The sequence below is a fragment of the Arabidopsis thaliana genome, chromosome 4 (genome assembly GCF_000001735.4).
Source record: "Arabidopsis thaliana chromosome 4, partial sequence".
In the NCBI taxonomy this organism is placed as follows: Eukaryota; Viridiplantae; Streptophyta; class Magnoliopsida; order Brassicales; family Brassicaceae; genus Arabidopsis; species Arabidopsis thaliana.
The window spans coordinates 17279999-17302427 of record NC_003075.7 but is presented as its reverse complement, the minus strand read 5'-3'; the positions used below and the strand labels follow the sequence as shown (position 1 = coordinate 17302427).

The window sequence follows — 22429 nt, the reverse complement described above, 5'->3', positions numbered from 1 at the left end:
TTGGTGTAGATTTGTTTTTTTTTTTTTTTTTTTTTTGTCAAATGTAAATCATTTAATTTTAATTCAGTTACAATTTTCTAACTAAAATTTTGTTTATGTATTTTCGATACTGTGAATAAAGCTGGTGGTGTAAAAAATAATATTAGCGTAACATTAAATTTATAATTAAGTTAAACAAAAACATTAATATATAATGTACCGACAAAAATTGAAAGTGAAAATAAATGGAGGAGGATGTTCTATTTTGCAACTCATTGAGTAGTCACAACATGCGTTGGAAACTCTTCCCCGTCAAGAATATATTACTTTACACGTTTTTAAAATTATTAATTTACCCCCTTTTAATAATTGATTTTTAGTAAAATGATTGTTCGTGATAAAATATACTTTAAATTTTTGATGAATGGAATCATTCATTGTTTGATCGTTTACATTTAAAAAAAAAAAAATTATACGATCACATCTTTTTTTCTTATATATAGTTTTTAAGATCATATATATGATATATCATCACAACAAATTGATGTCTAGTACGTACCAACAAGTATGCTCTGTTACTTGTAAAGATGATAAAATGCTCTTAGAAACAAAACATTGTACTCTCAAAACAAAATATTTACCATCACTTGATACTGTCAAAACAATTCTTATATACTTAGTACTAGGTATTCGGCTAGCATCTCACTGATTCTAGAGGTCATCTATTTTCTCGAATAAAAAACAAATATAAACTCATCATAAAAAGGATAAATCTGAATTAATTCATTTGTACAAAGTATAGTCTTGGTCTAACAAAACGCAAATTCCCCTATATATGTCTTGCTTATGATGTTTAGGGACTTCACTAATCCATCTTAGCTATAAATAGAAACAATTTTTTATTATAAGTAAATAAGTATTTAGCATGATTGTAGAGCGTAACTTTTTCACTTACACGTAGAGCCAAACATACGAACTGCTTATGACCGTTAAGGTATGATATGATAAGTATTAGACTTGAGATCATATAAAAGTTATTTTGTCCACGAGCCAACAATTAACCAAACACACTCACGAGTCAGTACGTAACTTCACTTCCATGATGGAAGTGACATCGAATATATTTTTCGTCATCCATATAAAGTCAAACACACTTCCTAATTCCTAAATCAATTAGCACCATATAGTTAATGTCTTTAATTTCCACACGTTACCAACTTTGTTTGATTCTATTTTATATTTTGGTATTTCCATTTTTGGGATTTTACGTGTAAACTTCGGCGAGCCGATCATCACTCTTATAACCATGGCTTGTAGATTCGTCTCTATATATATGTAATTTGTTTTTGTTGTCCTTTTTATACGACGCTCTCAAATAATTATTACTAAATCATATCAATAATTTTCACTATATTTTATTTTGGTTCTGGTACATATTCTTGCATCTATACAGATTCCAATCACCCAAAGATATGATTAGAATTATCCGTTCTCAGGCATACAAGTGCAGTTTGGTTAGGCACTCATACATACATACTAACATACACTAGCCCAACCACTATGGACAATTGGGCCTGTCAAATTTTCAACCTTGATGTACAGTACGTGTCCGTGATCATTATCTGCCCAGATGAAATTGAAATGTGAAAGATTCTCGAGTTTTCATTTCCAAAACACATGTTAATAATGCTAATACATAGTATTGGAAAATAAGCATATCCACTAATACCGATATGCATGCATATCTCAATATCGCATCGATGAAAACTATGAACTGCCATCACTTGGAACCGTGTCATTTAACTCGACTGTCGCGCGATATAAACTATGCATCTTTGTTGTTCATACCTTCACAACGTTATCATCAACAGTTATGATCACTTATCAGCCAGATTTTTCAAACTCGAGCTTTGTATTTTAGCGGCAATTTGTTTTTGGTAACAAAGGAACCCATGCACTTGTCAGCGTAAAGCAAACACGTGTCCAAACCATTAAGCCACGTGGTCATTGTCCGACTCTACAACCTCTCTCTGTTTCTTCTCTCATTCCTTTATATGATACTACGATTTAATACGCTTTGCATTGAATAACAAAAAAAAAAACAGAGCACAATGACTAGATTTGCGGTATTGCCACTCTCTGTTCTTCTTCTCGTTCTCTTGTTCCTCTGCACTGAGTCGTTGGCTAAGTCGGAGGAGTCTGAAGAATACGACGTCGCTGTGCCTTCATGTTGCGGGTTTTCGTCTCCTCTTCTGATTAAGAAAGATCAATGGAAACCAATCTTCGAGACGAAGTTTGGACAGATCTCAACCGTTCAAATCGGCAATGGATGCGGTGGAATGGGACCTTACAAGATACATTCCATAACGTTGGAGCCAAACACAATTTTGCTCCCTCTTCTTCTTCATTCCGACATGGTCTTCTTCGTTGACTCTGGTACATAATAAACTGTTTAAATTTCTTCGGTTTGGTTTACAGATCAGTTTCGGTTTAGGTCAAAATTGGATTGTGATTTGTATAGGAAGTGGGATTCTGAATTGGGTTGACGAGGAAGCGAAGAGTACCGAGATCAGACTAGGAGACGTTTACAGGCTACGTCCCGGTTCGGTTTTCTACTTACAGAGCAAACCGGTGGATATCTTCCTTGGAACCAAACTTAAGCTTTACGCAATCTTCTCCAACAACGATGAGTGTTTACATGTATAAGTTTGATATGATTCTTTCTTTTTTCACTTTCTTGACATCTTTTTCTTCTTCTTATTGTATCTGTATTCCATGGATGCAGGATCCTTGCTTTGGTGCCTATTCGAGTATCACAGATCTAATGTTTGGTTTTGATGAGACAATTCTCCAGTCAGCTTTTGGGGTATGTCTTAATCTGCCGATGAATAAGTTACGAATTGTCTATATCTTACTTGGGAAGCAAGATAGGAATTGTGTATATCTTACTTCCCAACTTACTCTAGTAGAGGATATTTTGGGTTGTATTAAGTGATATATTAAATTCAATGGTTTTAATTAGGTTCCTGAGGGGATTATAGAGCTGATGAGGAACCGTACGAAGCCACCATTGATCGTGAGTGAGACGCTTTGCACACCAGGTGTGGCCAACACTTGGCAGCTCCAACCGCGATTACTAAAGCTCTTTGCTGGAAGTGCAGACTTGGTGGATAACAAGAAGAAGAAAGAGAAGAAAGAGAAGAAGGAGAAGGTGAAGAAAGCGAAGACATTCAATGTTTTCGAATCTGAACCGGATTTCGAGAGCCCCTACGGTCGTACTATAACGATTAACAGGAAGGATCTGAAAGTTTTAAAAGGCTCAATGGTTGGAGTTTCCATGGTGAATCTCACTCAAGGATCGATGATGGGACCGCACTGGAATCCATGGGCTTGCGAGATTTCGATTGTATTGAAAGGAGCAGGAATGGTTAGGGTTCTTAGGTCTTCGATATCATCAAACACATCATCAGAGTGTAAGAACGTGAGGTTTAAAGTAGAGGAAGGAGATATTTTCGCAGTTCCACGGTTACATCCAATGGCTCAAATGTCTTTCAACAATGACTCGTTAGTGTTCGTTGGGTTTACTACTTCAGCTAAGAATAACGAGCCGCAGTTCTTAGCCGGGGAGGACTCGGCTTTGCGGATGCTTGACCGGCAAGTATTGGCTGCATCGCTTAATGTGAGTAGTGTGACGATTGATGGATTGTTGGGAGCTCAGAAGGAAGCTGTTATCTTGGAATGTCATTCTTGTGCGGAAGGAGAGATAGAGAAGCTTAAGGTGGAGATAGAGAGGAAGAAAATAGATGATGAGAGGAAGAGGAGACATGATGAAAGGAAGAAAGAAGAAGAAGAGGCGAAGAGAGAAGAGGAAGAGAGGAGGAAACGTGAAGAAGAAGAAGAGAAGAAGCGGTGGCCACCTCAACAACCACCACAAGAAGAAGAACTTAGGGAACGGCAACTACCGATGGAGAAAGAATGGGAAATGGAAGGTGAAGAGGAGAGTTAAGCCGGAGGAGTAAAAGAGAAGGCCAACGTACGTCAAGAGTGTGTTTGGTTTGTTGTTAGTGGTTAGAACTTTGGTTCTGACCTCTCTTGTAACTTTTTTTTTCCATAGTCTTGTTTATTTGTTAATGTACTTTTGCATTGTTTTTGTTGTTGCCATGTTTAAAGTTGTATTGTGTTTGTATAATGTTTTGTTTTGTTTAAATCTTTGTAGATGGTAAATGAGAAATAAGTAAATATTTCCGAGAGACTGTTGAGTGACGACGTTACTTCTTGTTATTGATAACTCTGTGGTTTATTATACACTTGTAGTAGTAGTCGTACTTGCTAACTTATGTCATTTGGTTTACAATTGTATAATGTATTTGTAACCCTCTTGCTATAGCTTCGGCATATTAAAGTTTTGAATGGTGATAACGGAGGAGTCGTAGATAATGCAATCAACTTCCCATGCTCTGTTCTCTTGTTGTTGCAAGAGATATTGGAATAAAAGGCAAATTTATCTCAAACACAGATTGGGCCATATCTTGAAAAGGCAAATTCATAAAACTCTCAAAAAGTAGATTTATCCCAAACACGAATTGGGCCAACTATTGGACCGGATGCGCTGAATAATGGGCCTTATCAGATTTGGACCGGCCTGTTTTTATATGACATTTACAAAAATACCCTCACAGGAGGTCCCGTGTTGGCTATAAAAAAATAGAATAATCCGTAATTGCCCTAAAATAGTTTGGTTTCTGCATCCACCCCTTTCTTCGAATCTCGACGGCTGAAACAGATTCTAAATTTATCTCCGGTGAGAAAGAGATAGAGAGCGTTGATTCCGGCGAAAAGATGTCTGAATTCGAAGATCACGAGGGAAACGGTACGGTTGCTGACGCGATTTACGACGAAGAGAATGGTGGCCGCGACGGCGAAATCGAGGATCAATTGGACTCGAAACCCAAGGTAATTTCCCCCCTGATTATCTTCAATCTCCTAGCTTATAGTTGGAGTTTCGAATCTATATTTCCTAGCAATTGGATTGAATTGAGAATCGAATTATGAGATGATTAGTTTTAAAGCTGCTTCTGTTTCATTGATTCTTAAACTGTAATTGATGAGGTTTTGGGTGTGTTTACATGTGCAGAGAGAATCGCGTGACCATGAAAGAGAGACATCAAGAAGTAAAGATAGAGAAAGAGAGAAGGGTCGTGATAAGGACAGAGAAAGAGACTCTGAAGTCTCTCGCCGAAGCAGGGATAGAGATGGAGAGAAAAGCAAGGAGAGGAGTAGAGACAAAGACAGAGATCATCGTGAGCGTCATCACAGAAGTAGTCGTCACAGGGATCATAGCAGGGAGCGTGGTGAAAGAAGAGAACGTGGTGGTAGGGATGATGATGATTACCGTCGAAGCCGTGATCGTGACCATGATAGGTAGACTGTTCTTGAATTGAATTATACATTTTCAATTTAGATTGAATCCTTTTTGATTTTATGGAAGGTACTGATTTGGCTTATTTTTTATTCTTCTAGGCGGAGAGATGATAGAGGAGGAAGACGCAGTCGTCGATCTCGATCTCGTTCAAAGGATAGATCTGAGCGCAGAACAAGGTCACGATCTCCATCGAAAAGGTAGCATTTTTTTCTCATTGGATTACTTACTCTTCTATGAAGTAATTGCTTCAATCTAAGAAAGTTTCTAACCTCACTCAATATATGTTGTTGCAGTAAGCAGCGAGTCAGTGGATTCGATATGGCACCTCCAGCCTCTGCAATGTTAGCTGCTGGTGCTGCTGTTACAGGTATATCTCTTTAATTTAGCACCTTCTCATTAGCATAATGTAGAATTCATACCTAATACACGTACTGGGATTGATAAAATCTGTTTCTCCTGAATAACTACAAAAACATAGGCTGTTTTCTTTCTTTTTTTACTTGGGACATAACGCTAGAACTGAGAGCTTTTGGTTGTTTGGTGGTCTTTGTGTCTCTTGTTTGCTTTTCTGTTTTGGTAAGGCAACACTGGGTGTGGGCTGGTTAGCTCTTATATACAAGGAAGAATTACTGCGTATGGGTATTGCTCATCCTCAGTACATATCACTGGTTTTGTTAGTCTTGCAAAAATTTTCCATGCAGACTTAAACCTCTTGATGTCACCAATACATTTCCAGGGATGGTAAACTAGGTTTTCTCATATGTAATTTTCTTATGTATTAACCTGTTTTTCTTTTGTAGGCCAAGTTCCTCCCGCTCCACCAACTCTTCCTGGGGCTGGAATGTTTCCCAACATGTTTCCATTGCCGACTGGACAGGTCTGTGGTCTTTCCCTTTTAATATTTTCTTAATTGATGTCTTTCTTGAACTAAGTCGTCTATGTCCTACAGTCATTTGGGGGACTCTCTATGATGCCAATTCAGGCTATGACACAGCAGGTTAGATTTTATTTATCATGGATATACGCAAGATACTATGTATTTCTCTGTTCTAATTTAATCCTTATTTACTTTGTGTCTTCAGGCAACTAGACATGCTCGCAGAGTCTATGTCGGTGGGCTTTCCCCTACGGCAAATGAACAGGTTATTATCCACTTTCTTTTTTCATTTTCTCCCACTGAAATATGTTTCAGCAAATAATGATACTAACATTGATTTATTATTTTGTATTTGCAGTCTGTGGCTACATTTTTTAGTCAAGTTATGGCTGCTGTTGGTGGAAACACTGCTGGTCCAGGTACATAATCCTGGTGCAGATGCTAGAGTGTCTATTATGATACTTGGATTAATCTTTTTTTATAAATCTTTTTTCTTACTCGCAGGTGATGCAGTTGTTAATGTCTACATAAACCACGAGAAGAAGTTTGCTTTTGTGGAGATGCGATCTGTTGAAGAGGCAAGTAACGCTATGTCTTTGGATGGGATTATATTTGAGGTATGTTTTAATGTTTACCGCACTACCAAATATTTGGTTGAGTTTTAGTACTGGCATTTCTTTGGTATATAGGTTACCCAACTGAATGCTTATCTTTCTTTTTCTTTTTTTCTTTTCCAGGGAGCTCCGGTGAAGGTGAGGAGACCTAGTGACTATAACCCATCTCTAGCTGCGACTCTTGGTCCAAGCCAGCCCAGTCCCCATCTAAACTTAGCTGCTGTTGGTCTGACTCCAGGTGCTTCTGGTGGGCTTGAGGGACCAGATCGTATTTTTGTTGGTGGACTTCCATATTACTTCACGGAATCACAAGTGAGGGAGTTGTTGGAGTCCTTTGGAGGCCTCAAGGGCTTTGATCTTGTAAAAGATCGAGAAACAGGGAACTCTAAAGGATATGCCTTTTGTGTGTACCAAGATCTTTCTGTTACAGATATCGCGTGCGCTGCCCTAAATGGTATCAAGATGGGAGATAAGACTCTTACAGTGAGACGTGCCAACCAGGGAACAATGCTACAAAAGCCTGAACAAGAGAACGTATTATTGCATGCACAGCAGCAAATAGCTTTTCAGGTAATTTTTTTTCTTCTTAATAATATTGGAAGAAAACAAAATGAGCTTGCAAAACGTGTTGAGACCTAACTTGAATATTTCCATTTATAAGATTAAAAGACTGATTGATGGTTTTATCTTTTGCAGAGGGTTATGTTACAGCCTGGTGCAGTGGCAACCACTGTGGTGTGTCTGACTCAAGTTGTTACTGAGGATGAGCTTAGAGATGATGAGGAGTATGGAGATATAATGGAAGACATGAGACAGGAAGGCGGAAAGTTTGGTAAGAGACCTCTTAATTGCGCAATATGGTCTATTTTGAAATATAAGATTAAAAGCATATTGATCTGTCTCTCTGTTTTCTTGGTTGTGCTGTTTTACAGCCTTTTGCTATAAAGAATCAGCCCTAACATACACAGACAGGAGACTGCATAAACCTCCTAATCTATTTATCACCAATGGCCACTATTTCTTAAAAGAAAAAACTGACTTGTTTTTGTCTGTGTTTTCTTGTCTTGTATTCGAAATGTTTTGTTCTTTAACTCTTAAAATGCAGGTGCTTTGACCAATGTTGTGATTCCGCGTCCAAGCCCCAATGGTGAGCCAGTGGCAGGCCTTGGCAAGGTAAACTTATCTCTCTCTCTTTCTCTCTACTTCTTGTATATTTCTATTTAGTCGTAATCTGACTGTCTGATATATTTAATGTGCAGGTGTTTTTGAAGTATGCCGATACAGATGGCTCGACTAGGGCAAGATTCGGGATGAATGGTAGGAAATTTGGAGGAAATGAAGTCGTTGCAGTGTATTACCCTGAAGACAAGTTTGAACAGGGTGATTATGGAGCCTGATCACTTCTTTGTTTGCTTTCTATTACTTAAAAGTTAAGTACTTTGCTTCAGTTTCAAGACCCTTTTGCGTGATTGTAAGAGTATGAGATTATCGACACGTTGCTTATTATAACGTTTTTATCTCATATCTTTGGTCTATTTCTTAAATATTTATCTCAAAAATTATTCACAGAATAACATCATGAGTCCCTCGTAAAACATCATTCGTCTCTCGTAAATGTGACATATGTTCTAAATCAACACAAGAAGTTGAGTACTCTCTCTATTGAAATATTCAAGTAGTTTGGTTCTCTTCTGATAGAAGAAAAAAGAAAGAAAAAGAAGCAAACTTGTAAAACCCAAAAATCTCTGTTAAGCCACTAAAACCCTAAAGGCGTCTCCTTTTCTCGCCACCACTCTCCACAATACCCATTTCTGCAAAATGGCTTCTTCTCGTATTTCTCTCCGCCTTGTTCGCCGATTTGCCTCAGCCGCCGCTGACGGTACGACCACCGCTCCCTCTTCAGGCAAAATCTCTGTCTCCAAAGCTAAGTCCACTCTCCGGAAAGAACACGATCCCGACAAAGCTCTTAAGATCTACGCCAATGTCTCCGATCACTCAGCCTCTCCTGTTTCATCTCGCTACGCCCAAGAGCTCACTGTTCGTCGCCTCGCCAAGTGTCGCCGTTTCTCAGACATCGAAACCCTAATTGAATCCCACAAAAATGATCCCAAAATCAAAGAAGAACCTTTCTACTCTACGCTTATCAGATCTTACGGCCAAGCCTCTATGTTTAATCACGCCATGAGAACCTTCGAGCAGATGGATCAATACGGCACACCCAGATCAGCTGTTTCCTTCAACGCCTTGCTCAACGCTTGTCTCCATTCCAAGAATTTCGATAAAGTCCCCCAACTGTTCGACGAAATTCCTCAGAGGTACAATAAGATCATCCCTGACAAAATCTCTTACGGTATATTGATTAAGTCATACTGTGACTCTGGTACCCCTGAAAAAGCCATTGAGATTATGAGACAGATGCAAGGTAAAGGCATGGAAGTTACTACCATTGCTTTCACCACCATTTTGAGTTCATTGTATAAGAAAGGTGAGCTCGAGGTAGCTGATAACTTGTGGAATGAGATGGTGAAGAAAGGCTGTGAATTGGATAATGCAGCGTATAATGTTCGTATAATGAGTGCTCAAAAGGAAAGCCCTGAAAGAGTTAAGGAGTTGATTGAAGAAATGAGTAGTATGGGATTGAAACCTGATACGATTAGCTATAACTATCTTATGACTGCGTATTGTGAGAGAGGAATGTTGGACGAAGCTAAGAAAGTGTATGAAGGACTTGAAGGTAACAACTGTGCTCCCAACGCAGCTACTTTTAGGACATTGATATTTCATCTTTGTTATAGCCGATTGTACGAGCAAGGCTATGCGATCTTCAAGAAGAGTGTGTATATGCACAAGATTCCAGATTTCAACACTTTGAAGCATTTGGTTGTGGGATTGGTGGAGAACAAGAAAAGAGATGACGCTAAAGGGTTGATTAGAACGGTGAAGAAGAAATTCCCTCCGAGTTTCTTGAATGCGTGGAAGAAACTCGAGGAGGAACTCGGGCTGTATTCAAAAACCGATGCTTTTCCATCTTCTGCAAAAGAGGCTGCTGCTGCTTAATAGCTCAAGAGCATTTCGATTGAACATCTTATTTTGTTGCTTGAAGACTTGTTGAAAACTATGATCTAGTATGCAGGTTTATTTATAAGCTGCTCCTGCATTTTTCTTTCCTCATAAATTAGCTTGTAAAAGCTTGACGGTTTGTTGTTGGAATCTCTAGAATTCCATAGTCAACAATTTTCAGGTTCATATAGTTCACTGCTTTGTTCTACACACTTGTGCTTCATGATGAATTCAAGTTTCTTTCAGTTTTATGTTGTTTTTACATATCCTTCTACTTGCAACTAAAGGGTCAAGCTGGTTCTGTTGGTATAGCTAAACTCTGTTTCTTGGTACGAAGATGGTTTCGCGTATAGTGGAATCTTGATCTCGTTGGAACTCAATTTGACTTGGCTTCCCCTAATTTTGACTTGCACGAAAGATAAGAGTGACAAATTTTCAACAATGATTTTGATAGGTTTCTGATCAGGTAAGTATTTGAGTTGCAACATCTTTCAGAGAATTTGCAAATCCTAAGGTTGCAAAATGTTAATCATCTTGCGTAGTTGTTTGCTTATTTTGTATCAATAGCTCTAAATTTAATTAAAAAGATTCCAAAGTTCAAACGAAAATTACGGGAATCACATAAGTAATACTATACTATATAGTCTACATTATATGTAATGTTTTTAATTTTCTGTAACACTGATGTCTCTATAATATTTTAATACAAATTGTGGAACATTTTTGTTGAAAAGTATGCTTTCTTCATACTAGTAAGTCAAATATAAACTTTTGACGAAATAATCCAATAACATCACCTACTCGTCCGGAAACAGAACAGTACAAAGTTGGTGAATAAAATCTATGGATATTTTATATAGTGAGCTTTTTGAGAAACGTGATCTACTTTGATGTACTAAAGTTAACTTTTAACAATGAAAACAAAAATTGAAAAATTAACAACGTTAAATCAGAAACGTAAATAAACTGAATCATCATTTCAACAGTTGATTCCACAAGCTATTAAAATTTTAAATATTAGAAAGTATTTTAAAGATGCTTGAAACTTAGCAGACAGTTTGGTTTAAAAGAGTAAAAGTGGTAATGAGCTGATGTTGGCGGCTAAATCTCTAAAATCAGTAAAGCATATCGCGAACCAAAAGCCAAAGCACCAAATGAAACTGAGTTAGGTTCGTTGTACACACGATGTTTTCCAATAAATAATCCTCCACAAAATTCAAACACCGGATGTATCTCGAAAACATTAGATGTTCTATATACAAACATATAGAATCATGGTATTGAGTTCGTGATTTTTTTTTTGTAACATGATGTAATTAGTAATTCATCCTAATATATGTAATCATCTTTATATTTTGATAATACATTCGTGATTCGTTCGATGACATTACCACACGAGGTTACGACTGCGCACATATGGTGTATTATGAGTCCACCATACGATAAATTATTAAAAGTGTGGTAGAGAGACTTTTCTTATGGTTGATAAATTATTATTTTCAATATCGTCAAAATTACTTATTCATTTTCTCTTTATTTGGACCAATTTAGATTTAGACTCGATTAGTTTTTCTATAGATGTAGGTTCTTCCTCTCAAGATGTAGCGATAGGTTTTAGGGTTAAACTTTGTCGTGGATATAGGAAGAAACTGCATGTAGTTTTTGATGGGTTACACTTTTAGTTACAACACGAAAGTTTATCGGAAATACTAGTTGGCTCATGGCTGCCTTACGTTAGACAATTAATTACAAACATCTCTTTTTTTCTTTGTCAATAATTGTTTCTTATTGTAGGCATACTATTGGAGAAACATGAGGTACGAACTTCCCAAATCAGTTTTTTTTTTTTGGGAAAAAGTTGAAATTATGCAAAACACTGAAAAAGGAAAGAACAAGTAATTAAAATGCAAAAAAAAATTTTTAATTAAAATGCATGAACATATAAACAAATAACATGTTATAGGTTCAAATCTCATCCACTGATCCACAAACCGTAATCACCATCAAAATATTCATGCAAGTCAACTTGAGGATATTTACATACTATAATTAAGAAAATACCACAAATTTCCAAATCAAGTTTTTTTTTTTTTTTTTGGCTATTGGCTTAATTAACAAACAAGAATTTGGCTATTCACGTGATTCAAAGTCTAAACTAATGAAGCCCACTTGACTTTTCGGGCAACTCATCTAAAACTTCAAACTTTGAAATCTAATTTAAAAATGGACCCATGACGTTTTACACTCTGACTCTCCATAGTTGACTCCATGAGTCCATCCAAATCGAGTGTTTGGTTACACAGTGACATGAAGTTTTAAAATTCTCGCGATCTAAAACAAGATATTTTTAAAATATTCACGTGTATAAAAACAAGAAAATTTAAAAATATTCACGAGGATAAAAACAAAAAGCACCTATTAGAAATAGCTCTTATCCAATAAGGCAATGATAACGGACTCGTGTCGGTGTCTACCCATATCTTATTAATCGAAAAAAAAATCTTAGTTAGTCCAAAACTCACCCCCAAAGAGTCAACTTTGTTACACATACGTTCTTATCCAAAATCCAAAGTTAACTTATTAACGACTAATGCCAACTCAGGTTTACACATGACATCAGAGCTTCCAAGTTTATAGTCTGGTCAAGCTGTAACTGTTAACTTTTAATTACAGTCAAGGTCTGTAATTAGAATTTGATCACAAAACATGTTTCATTCTATAAACATATATTAAAACGATGTGGATGACTCTTGTCCATTGGATTCAAATAACTAAATCATCTCTTAACAGTAGCTTGTGGCTTTCACGACTACTGTTTTGTCAACTATTTTTTTTCTATATAATCACCGAATCTTTTCTTTGGTACTGAGAGAGCAAGAGAGATTAGTAAGACCTAACTCTTAACGAACTTTTAGATAAAAGCTTATAACTGAGAGAGACATAGATCGACAAAAGTCTCTATACCTTCTTGTAACGTGGTGGTTAATTAATCATGGCCGATCAAATCTCCGGCGAGAAGCCGGCCGGAGTTAATAGATTCGCTCTTCAATGTGCTATCGTCGCCTCCATCGTCTCCATCATCTTTGGTTACGGTAAGTAATAGAGAATTCTCCAAAACTAACATTTGTTGTGGAAGACCATTGGGGTTGTAATATGAGAAAAGAATTTTTAAAAAATATTTGTGATAGTAACTTTTTTTGTGCTAGTAACTTTGAAAAGTACAGAGGTGTTTATTCTTTATAAAAGTTTTTGATGTCAAATTTATGGTTTTCTCTAGAAATATGATTTTTGATTATACATCATCCACATATCATTCAACGATTTGAATGACTTGGGATGGTATTTTTTTTAATATGATCATGAGAATTGATAAGATTATAAGTTTTTTTTTGTTTTTTTTGGGTATTTGTGTAGATACTGGTGTTATGAGTGGAGCGATGGTGTTTATAGAAGAAGATTTGAAGACAAACGACGTTCAAATAGAAGTTCTCACTGGAATTCTCAACCTTTGTGCCCTTGTCGGATCATTGCTCGCCGGAAGAACGTCGGACATAATCGGACGGCGTTACACAATCGTCTTGGCCTCAATACTATTCATGTTAGGCTCAATATTGATGGGTTGGGGTCCGAATTATCCGGTTCTCCTATCCGGTAGATGCACCGCTGGACTCGGAGTCGGTTTTGCTCTGATGGTTGCTCCGGTTTACTCTGCCGAGATCGCAACTGCTTCACATAGAGGACTCTTAGCTTCTCTTCCTCACCTTTGTATCAGTATAGGGATTTTACTAGGTTATATCGTGAATTACTTCTTCTCCAAGTTACCTATGCATATCGGTTGGAGACTCATGCTCGGTATAGCCGCGGTTCCGTCCCTAGTGCTAGCGTTCGGGATCTTGAAAATGCCGGAATCTCCACGGTGGTTGATTATGCAAGGCCGTCTTAAGGAAGGCAAGGAGATATTGGAATTGGTATCTAATTCCCCTGAAGAAGCAGAACTCCGCTTTCAAGACATCAAAGCTGCTGCGGGAATCGACCCGAAATGCGTAGACGATGTTGTGAAAATGGAGGGTAAGAAGACTCATGGTGAAGGAGTGTGGAAAGAGCTCATTCTAAGACCAACTCCTGCAGTGAGACGTGTTCTTTTAACTGCTCTTGGGATTCATTTCTTCCAACACGCCTCCGGAATCGAAGCAGTGCTTTTATACGGTCCGAGGATCTTTAAGAAAGCAGGAATCACGACTAAAGACAAGCTTTTCTTGGTTACTATCGGTGTCGGAATCATGAAAACGACGTTTATTTTCACTGCGACTTTATTGTTAGACAAGGTAGGTCGAAGGAAGCTTTTGTTGACCAGCGTTGGAGGAATGGTCATTGCGTTGACAATGTTGGGATTTGGGCTTACAATGGCCCAAAATGCTGGCGGGAAATTAGCGTGGGCTTTAGTACTGAGCATAGTTGCGGCTTATAGTTTCGTGGCGTTTTTCTCTATTGGGCTCGGCCCAATAACTTGGGTCTACAGTTCTGAGGTTTTCCCGTTGAAGCTTAGGGCACAAGGAGCGAGTCTCGGCGTTGCGGTGAACAGAGTAATGAACGCCACCGTGTCGATGTCGTTTTTGTCGTTGACTAGTGCGATAACCACCGGTGGAGCTTTCTTTATGTTCGCCGGAGTTGCGGCAGTGGCGTGGAATTTCTTCTTCTTCCTCTTGCCGGAGACGAAAGGAAAATCACTTGAAGAAATCGAAGCGCTTTTTCAAAGAGACGGTGATAAAGTACGCGGCGAAAACGGTGCAGCTTAGCATGATGAATATAATGTTATCATTAAATGAAACGACAGCGTTTGGGGTTTCTCACTCATTACACGACGTCGTTTAGTTGTACTTTTGTGTGGCTTTTATCAAATTATAAATCAACGGTCAAGATTGACGCACGCTTTAGTATTTTTTTCATTAACAATTTAAGATCAACGGCTAATACATCGCCAATTACTAGCTAATAATGGCCCAGTAGTGTGAACTGTGAAGAGAGTGAACTGATTTTTTTTTTTTTAAAGTTCTCTCTCAGATTTAACAAAATCGAGCCGACACTTTCCCAATTGAACTGAATCTACTGAAATCGATTCACGAGAGCTCAGATTTGGTGTTAGCATCACTCACTAAGCAAGATTATTGAGTTGTAATTAGTATTTGAGATCAAGATGAAGGAGGACGATGCATTGCCGACGACGACGACGACTGGTACGGCGACGGGAACAGCTATGGCGAATTCGAAGAAGGAAAGCTCTGACTCGGTCTTGTTTGGAAGAGGTCGATATAAGTTCTGGGCGTTTGCTGCGATTTTGCTTTTGGCTTTTTGGTCGATGTTTACTGGCACCGTCACTCTCCGGTTATCTACCGGGAATCTGAACCGGTTATCGGAAGATCTAGGGATTCCGAACTACGATAATCTCGACGTTCTGGTTGTTTACTCTCTCTGTTTCTATTTCGGTTGATTTGGTGTGTAATTTGATTGTAGTCTGGTTTTTGAGGTTTTGGAATTTGTGGTATTTTTTAGGAAATGGAGGAGAGAGAGAAAGTGGTGAAGCATATGTGGGATGTGTATACTAATAGTCGTCGGATCAAATTGCCTAGATTTTGGCAAGAGGCTTTTGTTGCTGCTTATGAAGAACTCACTAGTGATGTGCCTGGGGTTAGAGAAGCTGCTATTGGTGAAATCGCCAAGATGTCGGCGCGGTCGATCACTCTTGATCCACCTCCTTCTAGATCAATGGTGATGATTCTTGCTTTAAATTTCGATTTGTTTTCACTATATTAGTCACTTAGAATCAGTAGGTAGAGGTATAGATAGATGGTAGTCGATCTTGCCTCTGTGCTGGAGTAAATAGTAATGTTCAATCTGGTATCTGGAGTTTAGATCTTGAGTGTACCTAGCTTAGGTTGTTCAGTTTGATGGTCAAGTTCTTCTGTGTCTGGAGATATGCCATTAAGATTTAGTGTTACTCTTTAAGTTATTACCTGTTAAAGTTAGTTTGTGTATACTCTATCTTTGTTTGTGATTGGTGACCAGCTATATGGATCCATGCTTGATATCCAAACATATAAAGACCTGTATGAACTTTCGATACACATAGTACCTTATAATGGTCAAGGTCTAATTTTTCTGGAGACTGGGTATGTAGATCTAGTGTAAGATACTGGTATGCATAATAGCATGTGGTTGAGTAGATTATGTCTTCTTAAAATTATGTTATGAGATTTCAGATAGGTATAGCTTTCGGTTTTGTTTCTTGCATTTAATGCTAAACCTCTTTTGTGAAAGTTGGTTGATCAAGTTTGGTAGAGCTTCCATCACCCACCTTAGCTTCTTGATCAGGATTCATCTTTTAATTTCTTCTCTTAAATTGTTCATAGACTTAACCTGAGTGTTAAACTCTTTTTTCTTTTCTTTATCGGTTTGTTCTCAGAGTGCAAGGGATTTGGGAAGAAACTTGAAGAGAATTCTACACAAGCCAGCAGCTAGTAGCTGATAATGATATTGGTAACATATGTCTACTACTTGCTGAAGCCAAAAGATGAACTACCAAATGGATAGATTTCATTTTGGGACTAAAATTCAATTTTCGAAATCAAATTGCTCTTTTTACATTCTATCGTTGGTAATTATATAGAGCTACTTTTATAAATATATGTAGAAGCAAATGGAACCTTATGACTTTACACGAAAAAGCAATGGATCCCTTATGATATATTTCTTCTTCTGATATCTTCAAAACTTGGGACTCTTGAATCTGTGTTGTTATTGGCAACCTTTTGCCACTGTAGATTACCAAATTAAGATTTGTTGACTAAACTAAAATACGCGGTTTGTTTACTCTTGTAGTATAAAAAAGCTTTACCACACTCGCACGTGAGAGTGAAAAAAAAAAAAACACAAACGTAAAGAAACACAAAAATGAAGTGTCCGTACTGTTCATCGGCGCAGGGACGGTGTACCACCACGAGCTCCGGTAGATCAATAACGGAGTGCTCATCTTGCGGTCGCGTAATGGAAGAACGACAGACGCAAAACCACCACCTCTTCCATCTCCGAGCCCAAGACACTCCTCTCTGCTTAGTCACTTCCGATCTCCAAACGGCGGCGCAACCGTCTCCTGAAGACGAGGAAGATCCGTTCGAACCTACCGGATTCATTACCGCCTTCTCTACCTGGTCCCTCGAGCCAAGCCCGATTTTCGCTCGCTCTTCCCTCTCTTTCTCCGGTCATCTCGCTGAACTCGAACGAACCCTAGAACTCGCTTCGTCAACATCGAATTCGAATTCGTCGACTGTTGTGGTGGATAATCTTAGGGCTTATATGCAGATTATCGATGTGGCATCGATTTTAGGATTGGATTGCGATATCTCTGAGCATGCTTTCCAGTTGTTTAGGGATTGTTGCTCAGCTACTTGCTTGCGAAACAGAAGCGTTGAAGCTTTAGCCACTGCTTGCCTTGTTCAAGCTATTAGGGAGGCTCAAGAACCTAGAACTCTTCAGGTAATTAGAGAACCTATTTCATTACAAGTTTTAATGGCAGATTTAGCTACTTAGTCTCAATTACTTGAAGTTACATTGCTAGATGAATTGTTTATGTTAGAAAACTAGTTCGTTCTCATCGTTTTGAGTTGAAAGAAGTTGTGACTATATGGTTGATTCTGGATAAATTATCATTGTAGTTTCTTGAACAGCTACCATCGTTTTCGAATTGAAGAACTATGACCAGTCTATGCTAGGTTTCTAAAGCTTGTGTGTTTGCTTGAAGGAATTAAGCTTCCATGTTGGTGTACTTTATCTTAATCAATAACTGTTCTTATCATTTGTCTCAGTTGTTTGATGATATTTTTGACATGTTTTGTTCGTAAATTAGCTTTTAGATGGATATCGTATCGTAGAATACAGAATTATCTTTTCTAGAGGCAGATTTTGTTACAACCAAATGTGGACCATCACTTATGAACTTATACAGGAGCAGCACTTCTTTCAGTTTATTATTGAGACTTGATTTGTGTCTAATGTATTTGTCTTACTTTGCACAATAGGAAATCTCCATTGCAGCCAATGTACAGCAGAAGGAAATTGGGAAGTACATCAAGATTTTAGGAGAAGCTCTACAACTAAGTCAACCCATCAACAGTAACTCTATATCAGTTCATATGCCAAGATTCTGTACCCTCCTTCAACTAAACAAATCTGCTCAGGTGTGCTACTAAACTTATACTTCTTTTTGAAAGGCCTAAAATGCAACGTGAATAGTGTATCAATGCATGGACTTTTTCCCGCTTCCAATGACTTTTCACTATCCAATGTGACACTTTGCAATATCTCAGATGCACTACTCTGATGCCTATTATGATCCCCCTAAGTATTTGTCTGTTTTCAATCTTCCTAGGAACTAGCAACACACATTGGAGAAGTTGTGATCAACAAATGCTTCTGCACCCGTAGAAACCCGATCAGCATTTCTGCAGCTGCTATCTATCTGGCATGTCAACTTGAAGACAAGCGAAAGACACAAGCAGAGATATGTAAAATAACCGGACTAACTGAGGTAACTCTACGCAAAGTCTATAAAGAACTGCTAGAGAATTGGGACGATCTACTTCCATCTAACTACACACCAGCTGTGCCACCAGAGAAAGCATTTCCCACAACCACAATCTCCACAACCCGCTCAACAACTCCTAGAGCCGTGGATCCACCTGAACCTAGTTTCGTGGAAAAAGACAAGCCCTCTGCGAAACCAATCGAAACTTTCGATCATACCTACCAACAACCGAAAGGCAAAGAAGATAAGCAGCCAAAATTCAGACAGCCTTGGCTGTTTGGAACTGCCAGTGTCATGAACCCAGCGGAGATGATAAGCGAGCCAGCAAAACCTAATGCTATGGACTATGAAAAGCAACAACTCGATAAGCAGCAGCAGCAGCAGCTAGGCGATAAGGAAACATTGCCTATATATCTAAGAGACCATAACCCATTCCCTTCAAATCCATCTCCATCTACAGGTATCAGCACAATCAATTGGTCATTCCGACCATCTGTTGTCCCCGGATCTTCCAGCAACTTGCCTGTTATTCATCCCCCAAAACTACCTCCGGGTTATGCTGAGATTAGAGGTAGTGGAAGCAGGAATGCTGATAATCCCCATGGAGACTTCTAGAGAACTAATAGATTAGTCGTGATGATAATCTTCATTTCGTTTACTCTGTCTTTGTGTGTATCTTGGGCTATGTACAAAATATGCTTCCGAGCAGCTGTCGCGTCTGATCTTGGGCTTTGTATTAGCCCATTTACGTTTTGGCCCATTATTTCTCGACTACGACAAAATCAAAGTGGAAGATTTAATCTAGAAGGTGGGCCAATTTGTTGTTCCTTTTAAATATTGTTTTTTAATTAAAGAAAAGACCAAGAAAATATGGAAGAGTCGTGAAGGAACTTGCTACGAAGATGCCATTTGTCAATGAGAAAACGTGCAATGAATCGGTAAAACACCAACAACAACCCATATTAGCTGTCCCTTTCCCAAAACGCCTTTACTTTGTAATTTCTTTTGTGTAAAACAACCGCCTCACATTAAAAACGCCACTAAACACGTAATCTCTCCAACAATATAAATCTTAGACCGTTGATCTAAACGTTAATCAATTAATCTCGTCCGTCCATTACTCCCAACCCTCTATATATAACAACGCGTCGACCTAATTAAGTTCTCATACCCGCTTTATTCATTGATTCATTCAATTTTTGTTCATCGTTTTCTCTAGATCTCTCTTCTATATAGTCCTCTCGGAGGTTTTCCGATGAAGATCGTCACTGATCTCCTTCCGATCTACAGATCGGCGTCTTATACGAAGAGATCCAGAGGCTCCGGTTGATTCCTCGTCAGAAGACGGATCGTCGCGGTTGAGCTCCGAAGATCGGTTGAAGATCTGGTAAATTATGGCTTCTCGTAGCTGGATCTGATAATTGATTCGTTTAATTCGATTGAATTCTTTGTAGTTATGTATATATTCGTTGTTTTCGATTCCAGATCTGATCTTAGATCATGAACCGGCCTCGAGGTTCGTCAGATCTGCGTTACTGAGCTTTTGATGAGGTGATGAATGATGAATCCGTCAATTCTCTATGGAGCTAGAGAGATGAGAGGGTGAAGAAGAGAGAAGAAGCTGATATGTGATATTGATGTGAGTTAAGTTGATTGATGGATGTATGAGATGTTTATAGGGACGATATAGTTCTGCGTAAACATCTTTGTCATCCGACCTTTGCCATGACAGGTGCGCTTGCATGGCAGGTCACCAAAATCCTTAATAAAAAAAAAAAGTTTCGTGTTGTCGAGGGGAGTTCGCACGGGGGATTTTTTTTGCCCGGGTTCTCCCCTCTTGCGTGTGTGTCTTGCTTCTCGCTCTTCGTACACACTACCTTTGATCTCGATTCATTCACGTAAATTCTCTCAATACCACAGAAATATTCTCGATCCGGATCTTAAGATCAGCGGATCTGGAGACAAGCTGGCCAAATCTTAATCCAACATCCTCCAACCAAGGTACCTTCAATTTTGAGTTTAAATTCTCCGTTATTCTCTTTATTTGCATCATATAACAAACCTGACACCAAATATTTATTACAATCTCGAATCGGCCTTTATTTTTGAGCATGGAAATAGTTGCCTCATTTTCAAATTGACTGTTATAATACATTATTCACAAAGTACTTCTACCAAAGTATTCGTAGGACCTTAAATTGTCTAATCGAACGGTTCCATGGCAGTTTGTTATATTCTCCACTTTATCTATCTACTGTTGTTTGATGTTTGTACTTTTTCTGTAAGAATTCTCATTGGAAGAAATTGTACCCAGTTTTATGATTACGTAAAGAAATATCAGTAGTGAATATTCTGACCTATTCTAGAAAATAGCGCTGTAGTATTTAGTCTCTCGTATGGGTTTTACGATTTGGATTTATCACGGCTGCATTCATTAGCAAGAGCTATGGCTAGAGTAGCTAGCTCCTGGAGAAGTAATACGAGTATCGAAGGTCTCTGATTTTTGATATGATGGCGTTTGGACTCGATTCGAGCCTGCAGTTTCGATTGATATATACTCTGTTGTTGTATCATTTCGTACAGTAGTTTTTTTTAGACTTTTGCATTCTGATGGGATCTTTCAAATTTAATAAGTCAGTTTCAGTTTATGCATTGATCATTGTTTGATATCATACAACTCTGTGGTGTTACTACTTCAAATTAGTTCTATTTGATGATTTTATATATAAATTTCAAGTTTGATTTATATCTAATTTGGTTTTATTAAACTCTTGCAACCGTGGGCTTTCCGTCTTCAGGATGCTTCAAGTGGGGTGGAATATTGGAGCGACCATATTAGAAATGATTCTCGGTAGCCCATGGAGTTGATCCAAATAGGCAAGGTTTGTGCTAATAGATCTGTAAGCTCAAAATGGTAGAGCTCTCATTATGAGAGGTTGGTGGTTCGAATCCATCCAGATCTGTCGACTTTCTATCCTCTTTTACCTTTATCATGTCATTGTATAACACAATATTTCAAATCTATGTGTGTTGAATATGATCTGCCGATGTTATTGCTAAAACCAGGGCAGCCGTAAAAGGGCCTCTGTAAAATTTAGCATCTGCCACGGAGGAAGGTGGAATTGATCATTTTTAAAGCAACGGCGTCTAAACATGGACTGACATCCTAAGTCCTAACTAGTTGTGTTATTTGGACTACAAGCAATAAGCAAGGAGCATAATTCACTTAACAGTAATAAAAAAACATACTAATGAAAGATGACTGCAAAACTCTGTTAATCATTGTTGGGTTATGATATTTATCAAGGCTAACTCATTCACCATCTCTATGTATTCGTCATTTCTTAGTTGATAAAGAATATTTTTATAATATAAAAAAAAAGTTAAGGTAATTAATTTCATATTTTTTAAAGGAACTTTAAAAATTCATGTACTTTCTTAAACAAACAATGTCATATTGAATATATGGTTTAAATATGTTATATATAGAGGTGGACAATCCGGTTTACTTGGTTTGGTTTTTAGGTTTTAGAAAGAGTGAAAACCAGTGTTACATTTTCGTTTTGCTATAATGCTAGTTTTTTTTTTTTTTTTTTTTTTTTTAAAACCTAGTATTAATAATTTCTAATAATAATTTGTGTGATACAGACTATTCAATATTATAAATACCTTTCATTCATATAGATAACATTATGCATATAAAGTTTTGTTAAATTCCAGTTGATTGAGGTCGGCAACATTTGAATACTAATATTTTTTATGTGGTAACAAGTAACAACAACAATTTAACAACAACTGATAAGATGTTCTTTCGATTATATGAAGAAAACGTCGACTCCAAATACAGAGAAACTATCAATATAAAATAACATTATTCTCAGTGTATACCTATTTGATAG

At 37.8% G+C, this 22429-nt stretch overlaps 6 protein-coding genes and 1 non-coding gene across 11 annotated transcripts; all 7 read left to right on the top strand.

Moving 5' to 3' along the window:
- Positions 1 to 2060: 2060 nt before the first annotated feature.
- Positions 2061 to 4228, top strand: AT4G36700 (RmlC-like cupins superfamily protein). The gene is made up of 4 exons (NM_119834.2): positions 2061 to 2415; positions 2501 to 2679; positions 2765 to 2845; positions 3002 to 4228. Exons 1-4 carry the CDS (start codon positions 2091 to 2093, stop codon positions 3983 to 3985), a joined length of 1569 nt encoding a protein of 522 aa, NP_195388.2. The 5' UTR covers positions 2061 to 2090; the 3' UTR covers positions 3986 to 4228.
- Positions 4229 to 4666: 438 nt separating this feature from the next.
- ATU2AF65A (U2 snRNP auxilliary factor, large subunit, splicing factor) lies at positions 4667 to 8490 on the top strand. 4 transcript variants are annotated; one of them, NM_001204008.1, is made up of 13 exons: positions 4667 to 4932; positions 5114 to 5351; positions 5517 to 5598; positions 5695 to 5768; positions 6202 to 6278; positions 6351 to 6398; positions 6484 to 6543; positions 6637 to 6697; positions 6783 to 6895; positions 7016 to 7462; positions 7589 to 7724; positions 7998 to 8065; positions 8152 to 8481. In NM_001204008.1, exons 1-13 carry the CDS (start codon positions 4819 to 4821, stop codon positions 8287 to 8289), a joined length of 1656 nt encoding a protein of 551 aa, NP_001190937.1. In that variant the 5' UTR covers positions 4667 to 4818; the 3' UTR covers positions 8290 to 8481. The 4 variants fall into 4 exon arrangements, with proteins under 4 accessions (NP_001190937.1, NP_195387.1, NP_974695.1 ...); NM_119833.4 differs by having other exon boundaries at positions 4700 to 4932; positions 5114 to 5400; positions 5500 to 5598; NM_202966.4 differs by having other exon boundaries at positions 4706 to 4932; positions 5114 to 5400; positions 5500 to 5598; positions 7825 to 8065; positions 8152 to 8490.
- Positions 8491 to 8502: 12 nt separating this feature from the next.
- AT4G36680 (Tetratricopeptide repeat (TPR)-like superfamily protein) lies at positions 8503 to 10199 on the top strand. Its single transcript, NM_119832.5, has one exon. It carries the CDS (start codon positions 8711 to 8713, stop codon positions 9947 to 9949), a length of 1239 nt encoding a protein of 412 aa, NP_195386.1. The 5' UTR covers positions 8503 to 8710; the 3' UTR covers positions 9950 to 10199.
- A 2500-nt stretch (positions 10200 to 12699) lies between these two features.
- Positions 12700 to 14932, top strand: PMT6 (Major facilitator superfamily protein). The gene is made up of 2 exons (NM_119831.3): positions 12700 to 13044; positions 13367 to 14932. The coding sequence occupies exons 1-2, from the start codon at positions 12945 to 12947 to the stop codon at positions 14746 to 14748; spliced, it is 1482 nt and encodes a 493-aa protein (NP_195385.1). The 5' UTR covers positions 12700 to 12944; the 3' UTR covers positions 14749 to 14932.
- An 18-nt stretch (positions 14933 to 14950) lies between these two features.
- Positions 14951 to 16726, top strand: AT4G36660 (polyol transporter, putative (DUF1195)). The gene is made up of 3 exons (NM_119830.6): positions 14951 to 15407; positions 15503 to 15718; positions 16413 to 16726. Exons 1-3 carry the CDS (start codon positions 15147 to 15149, stop codon positions 16473 to 16475), a joined length of 540 nt encoding a protein of 179 aa, NP_195384.5. The 5' UTR covers positions 14951 to 15146; the 3' UTR covers positions 16476 to 16726.
- Positions 16727 to 16771: 45 nt separating this feature from the next.
- On the top strand, positions 16772 to 19395 carry PBRP (plant-specific TFIIB-related protein). Of its 2 annotated transcripts, NM_001085033.4 has the most exons (4): positions 16878 to 17482; positions 18025 to 18183; positions 18375 to 18533; positions 18619 to 19296. In NM_001085033.4, the coding sequence occupies exons 1-4, from the start codon at positions 16901 to 16903 to the stop codon at positions 18826 to 18828; spliced, it is 1110 nt and encodes a 369-aa protein (NP_001078502.4). In that variant the 5' UTR covers positions 16878 to 16900; the 3' UTR covers positions 18829 to 19296. The 2 variants fall into 2 exon arrangements, with proteins under 2 accessions (NP_195383.1, NP_001078502.4); NM_119828.6 differs by having other exon boundaries at positions 16772 to 17482; positions 18375 to 19395.
- A 302-nt stretch (positions 19396 to 19697) lies between these two features.
- Positions 19698 to 21900, top strand: AT4G36648. Its single transcript, NR_144117.1, has 2 exons — positions 19698 to 19917; positions 20016 to 21900. It is a non-coding gene; the product is annotated as an other RNA (non-coding RNA).
- Positions 21901 to 22429: the final 529 nt, after the last annotated feature.

Excerpts from the sequence above, each read along its gene's own strand:
- AT4G36680 (NM_119832.5), top strand. The coding sequence starts at position 8,711 with ATGGCTTCTTCTCGTATTTCTCTCCGCCTTGTTCGCCGATTTGCCTCA.
- ATU2AF65A (NM_119833.4), top strand. The coding sequence starts at position 4,819 with ATGTCTGAATTCGAAGATCACGAGGGAAACGGTACGGTTGCTGACGCG. Across the intron at positions 6,698-6,782 it reads TGGAAACACTGCTGGTCCAG|GTGATGCAGTTGTTAATGTC; the intron begins GTACATAATCCT and ends TCTTACTCGCAG. Across the intron at positions 7,463-7,588 it reads AGCAGCAAATAGCTTTTCAG|AGGGTTATGTTACAGCCTGG; the intron begins GTAATTTTTTTT and ends TATCTTTTGCAG.
- AT4G36700 (NM_119834.2), top strand. The coding sequence starts at position 2,091 with ATGACTAGATTTGCGGTATTGCCACTCTCTGTTCTTCTTCTCGTTCTC. Across the intron at positions 2,416-2,500 it reads GGTCTTCTTCGTTGACTCTG|GAAGTGGGATTCTGAATTGG; the intron begins GTACATAATAAA and ends TGATTTGTATAG. Across the intron at positions 2,680-2,764 it reads ACAACGATGAGTGTTTACAT|GATCCTTGCTTTGGTGCCTA; the intron begins GTATAAGTTTGA and ends CCATGGATGCAG.
- PMT6 (NM_119831.3), top strand. The coding sequence starts at position 12,945 with ATGGCCGATCAAATCTCCGGCGAGAAGCCGGCCGGAGTTAATAGATTC. Across the intron at positions 13,045-13,366 it reads CTCCATCATCTTTGGTTACG|ATACTGGTGTTATGAGTGGA; the intron begins GTAAGTAATAGA and ends GTATTTGTGTAG.
- PBRP (NM_119828.6), top strand. The coding sequence starts at position 16,901 with ATGAAGTGTCCGTACTGTTCATCGGCGCAGGGACGGTGTACCACCACG. Across the intron at positions 17,483-18,024 it reads AAGAACCTAGAACTCTTCAG|GAAATCTCCATTGCAGCCAA; the intron begins GTAATTAGAGAA and ends TTTGCACAATAG. Across the intron at positions 18,184-18,374 it reads AACTAAACAAATCTGCTCAG|GAACTAGCAACACACATTGG; the intron begins GTGTGCTACTAA and ends CAATCTTCCTAG.
- AT4G36660 (NM_119830.6), top strand. The coding sequence starts at position 15,147 with ATGAAGGAGGACGATGCATTGCCGACGACGACGACGACTGGTACGGCG. Across the intron at positions 15,408-15,502 it reads ACGATAATCTCGACGTTCTG|GAAATGGAGGAGAGAGAGAA; the intron begins GTTGTTTACTCT and ends GGTATTTTTTAG. Across the intron at positions 15,719-16,412 it reads CACCTCCTTCTAGATCAATG|AGTGCAAGGGATTTGGGAAG; the intron begins GTGATGATTCTT and ends GTTTGTTCTCAG.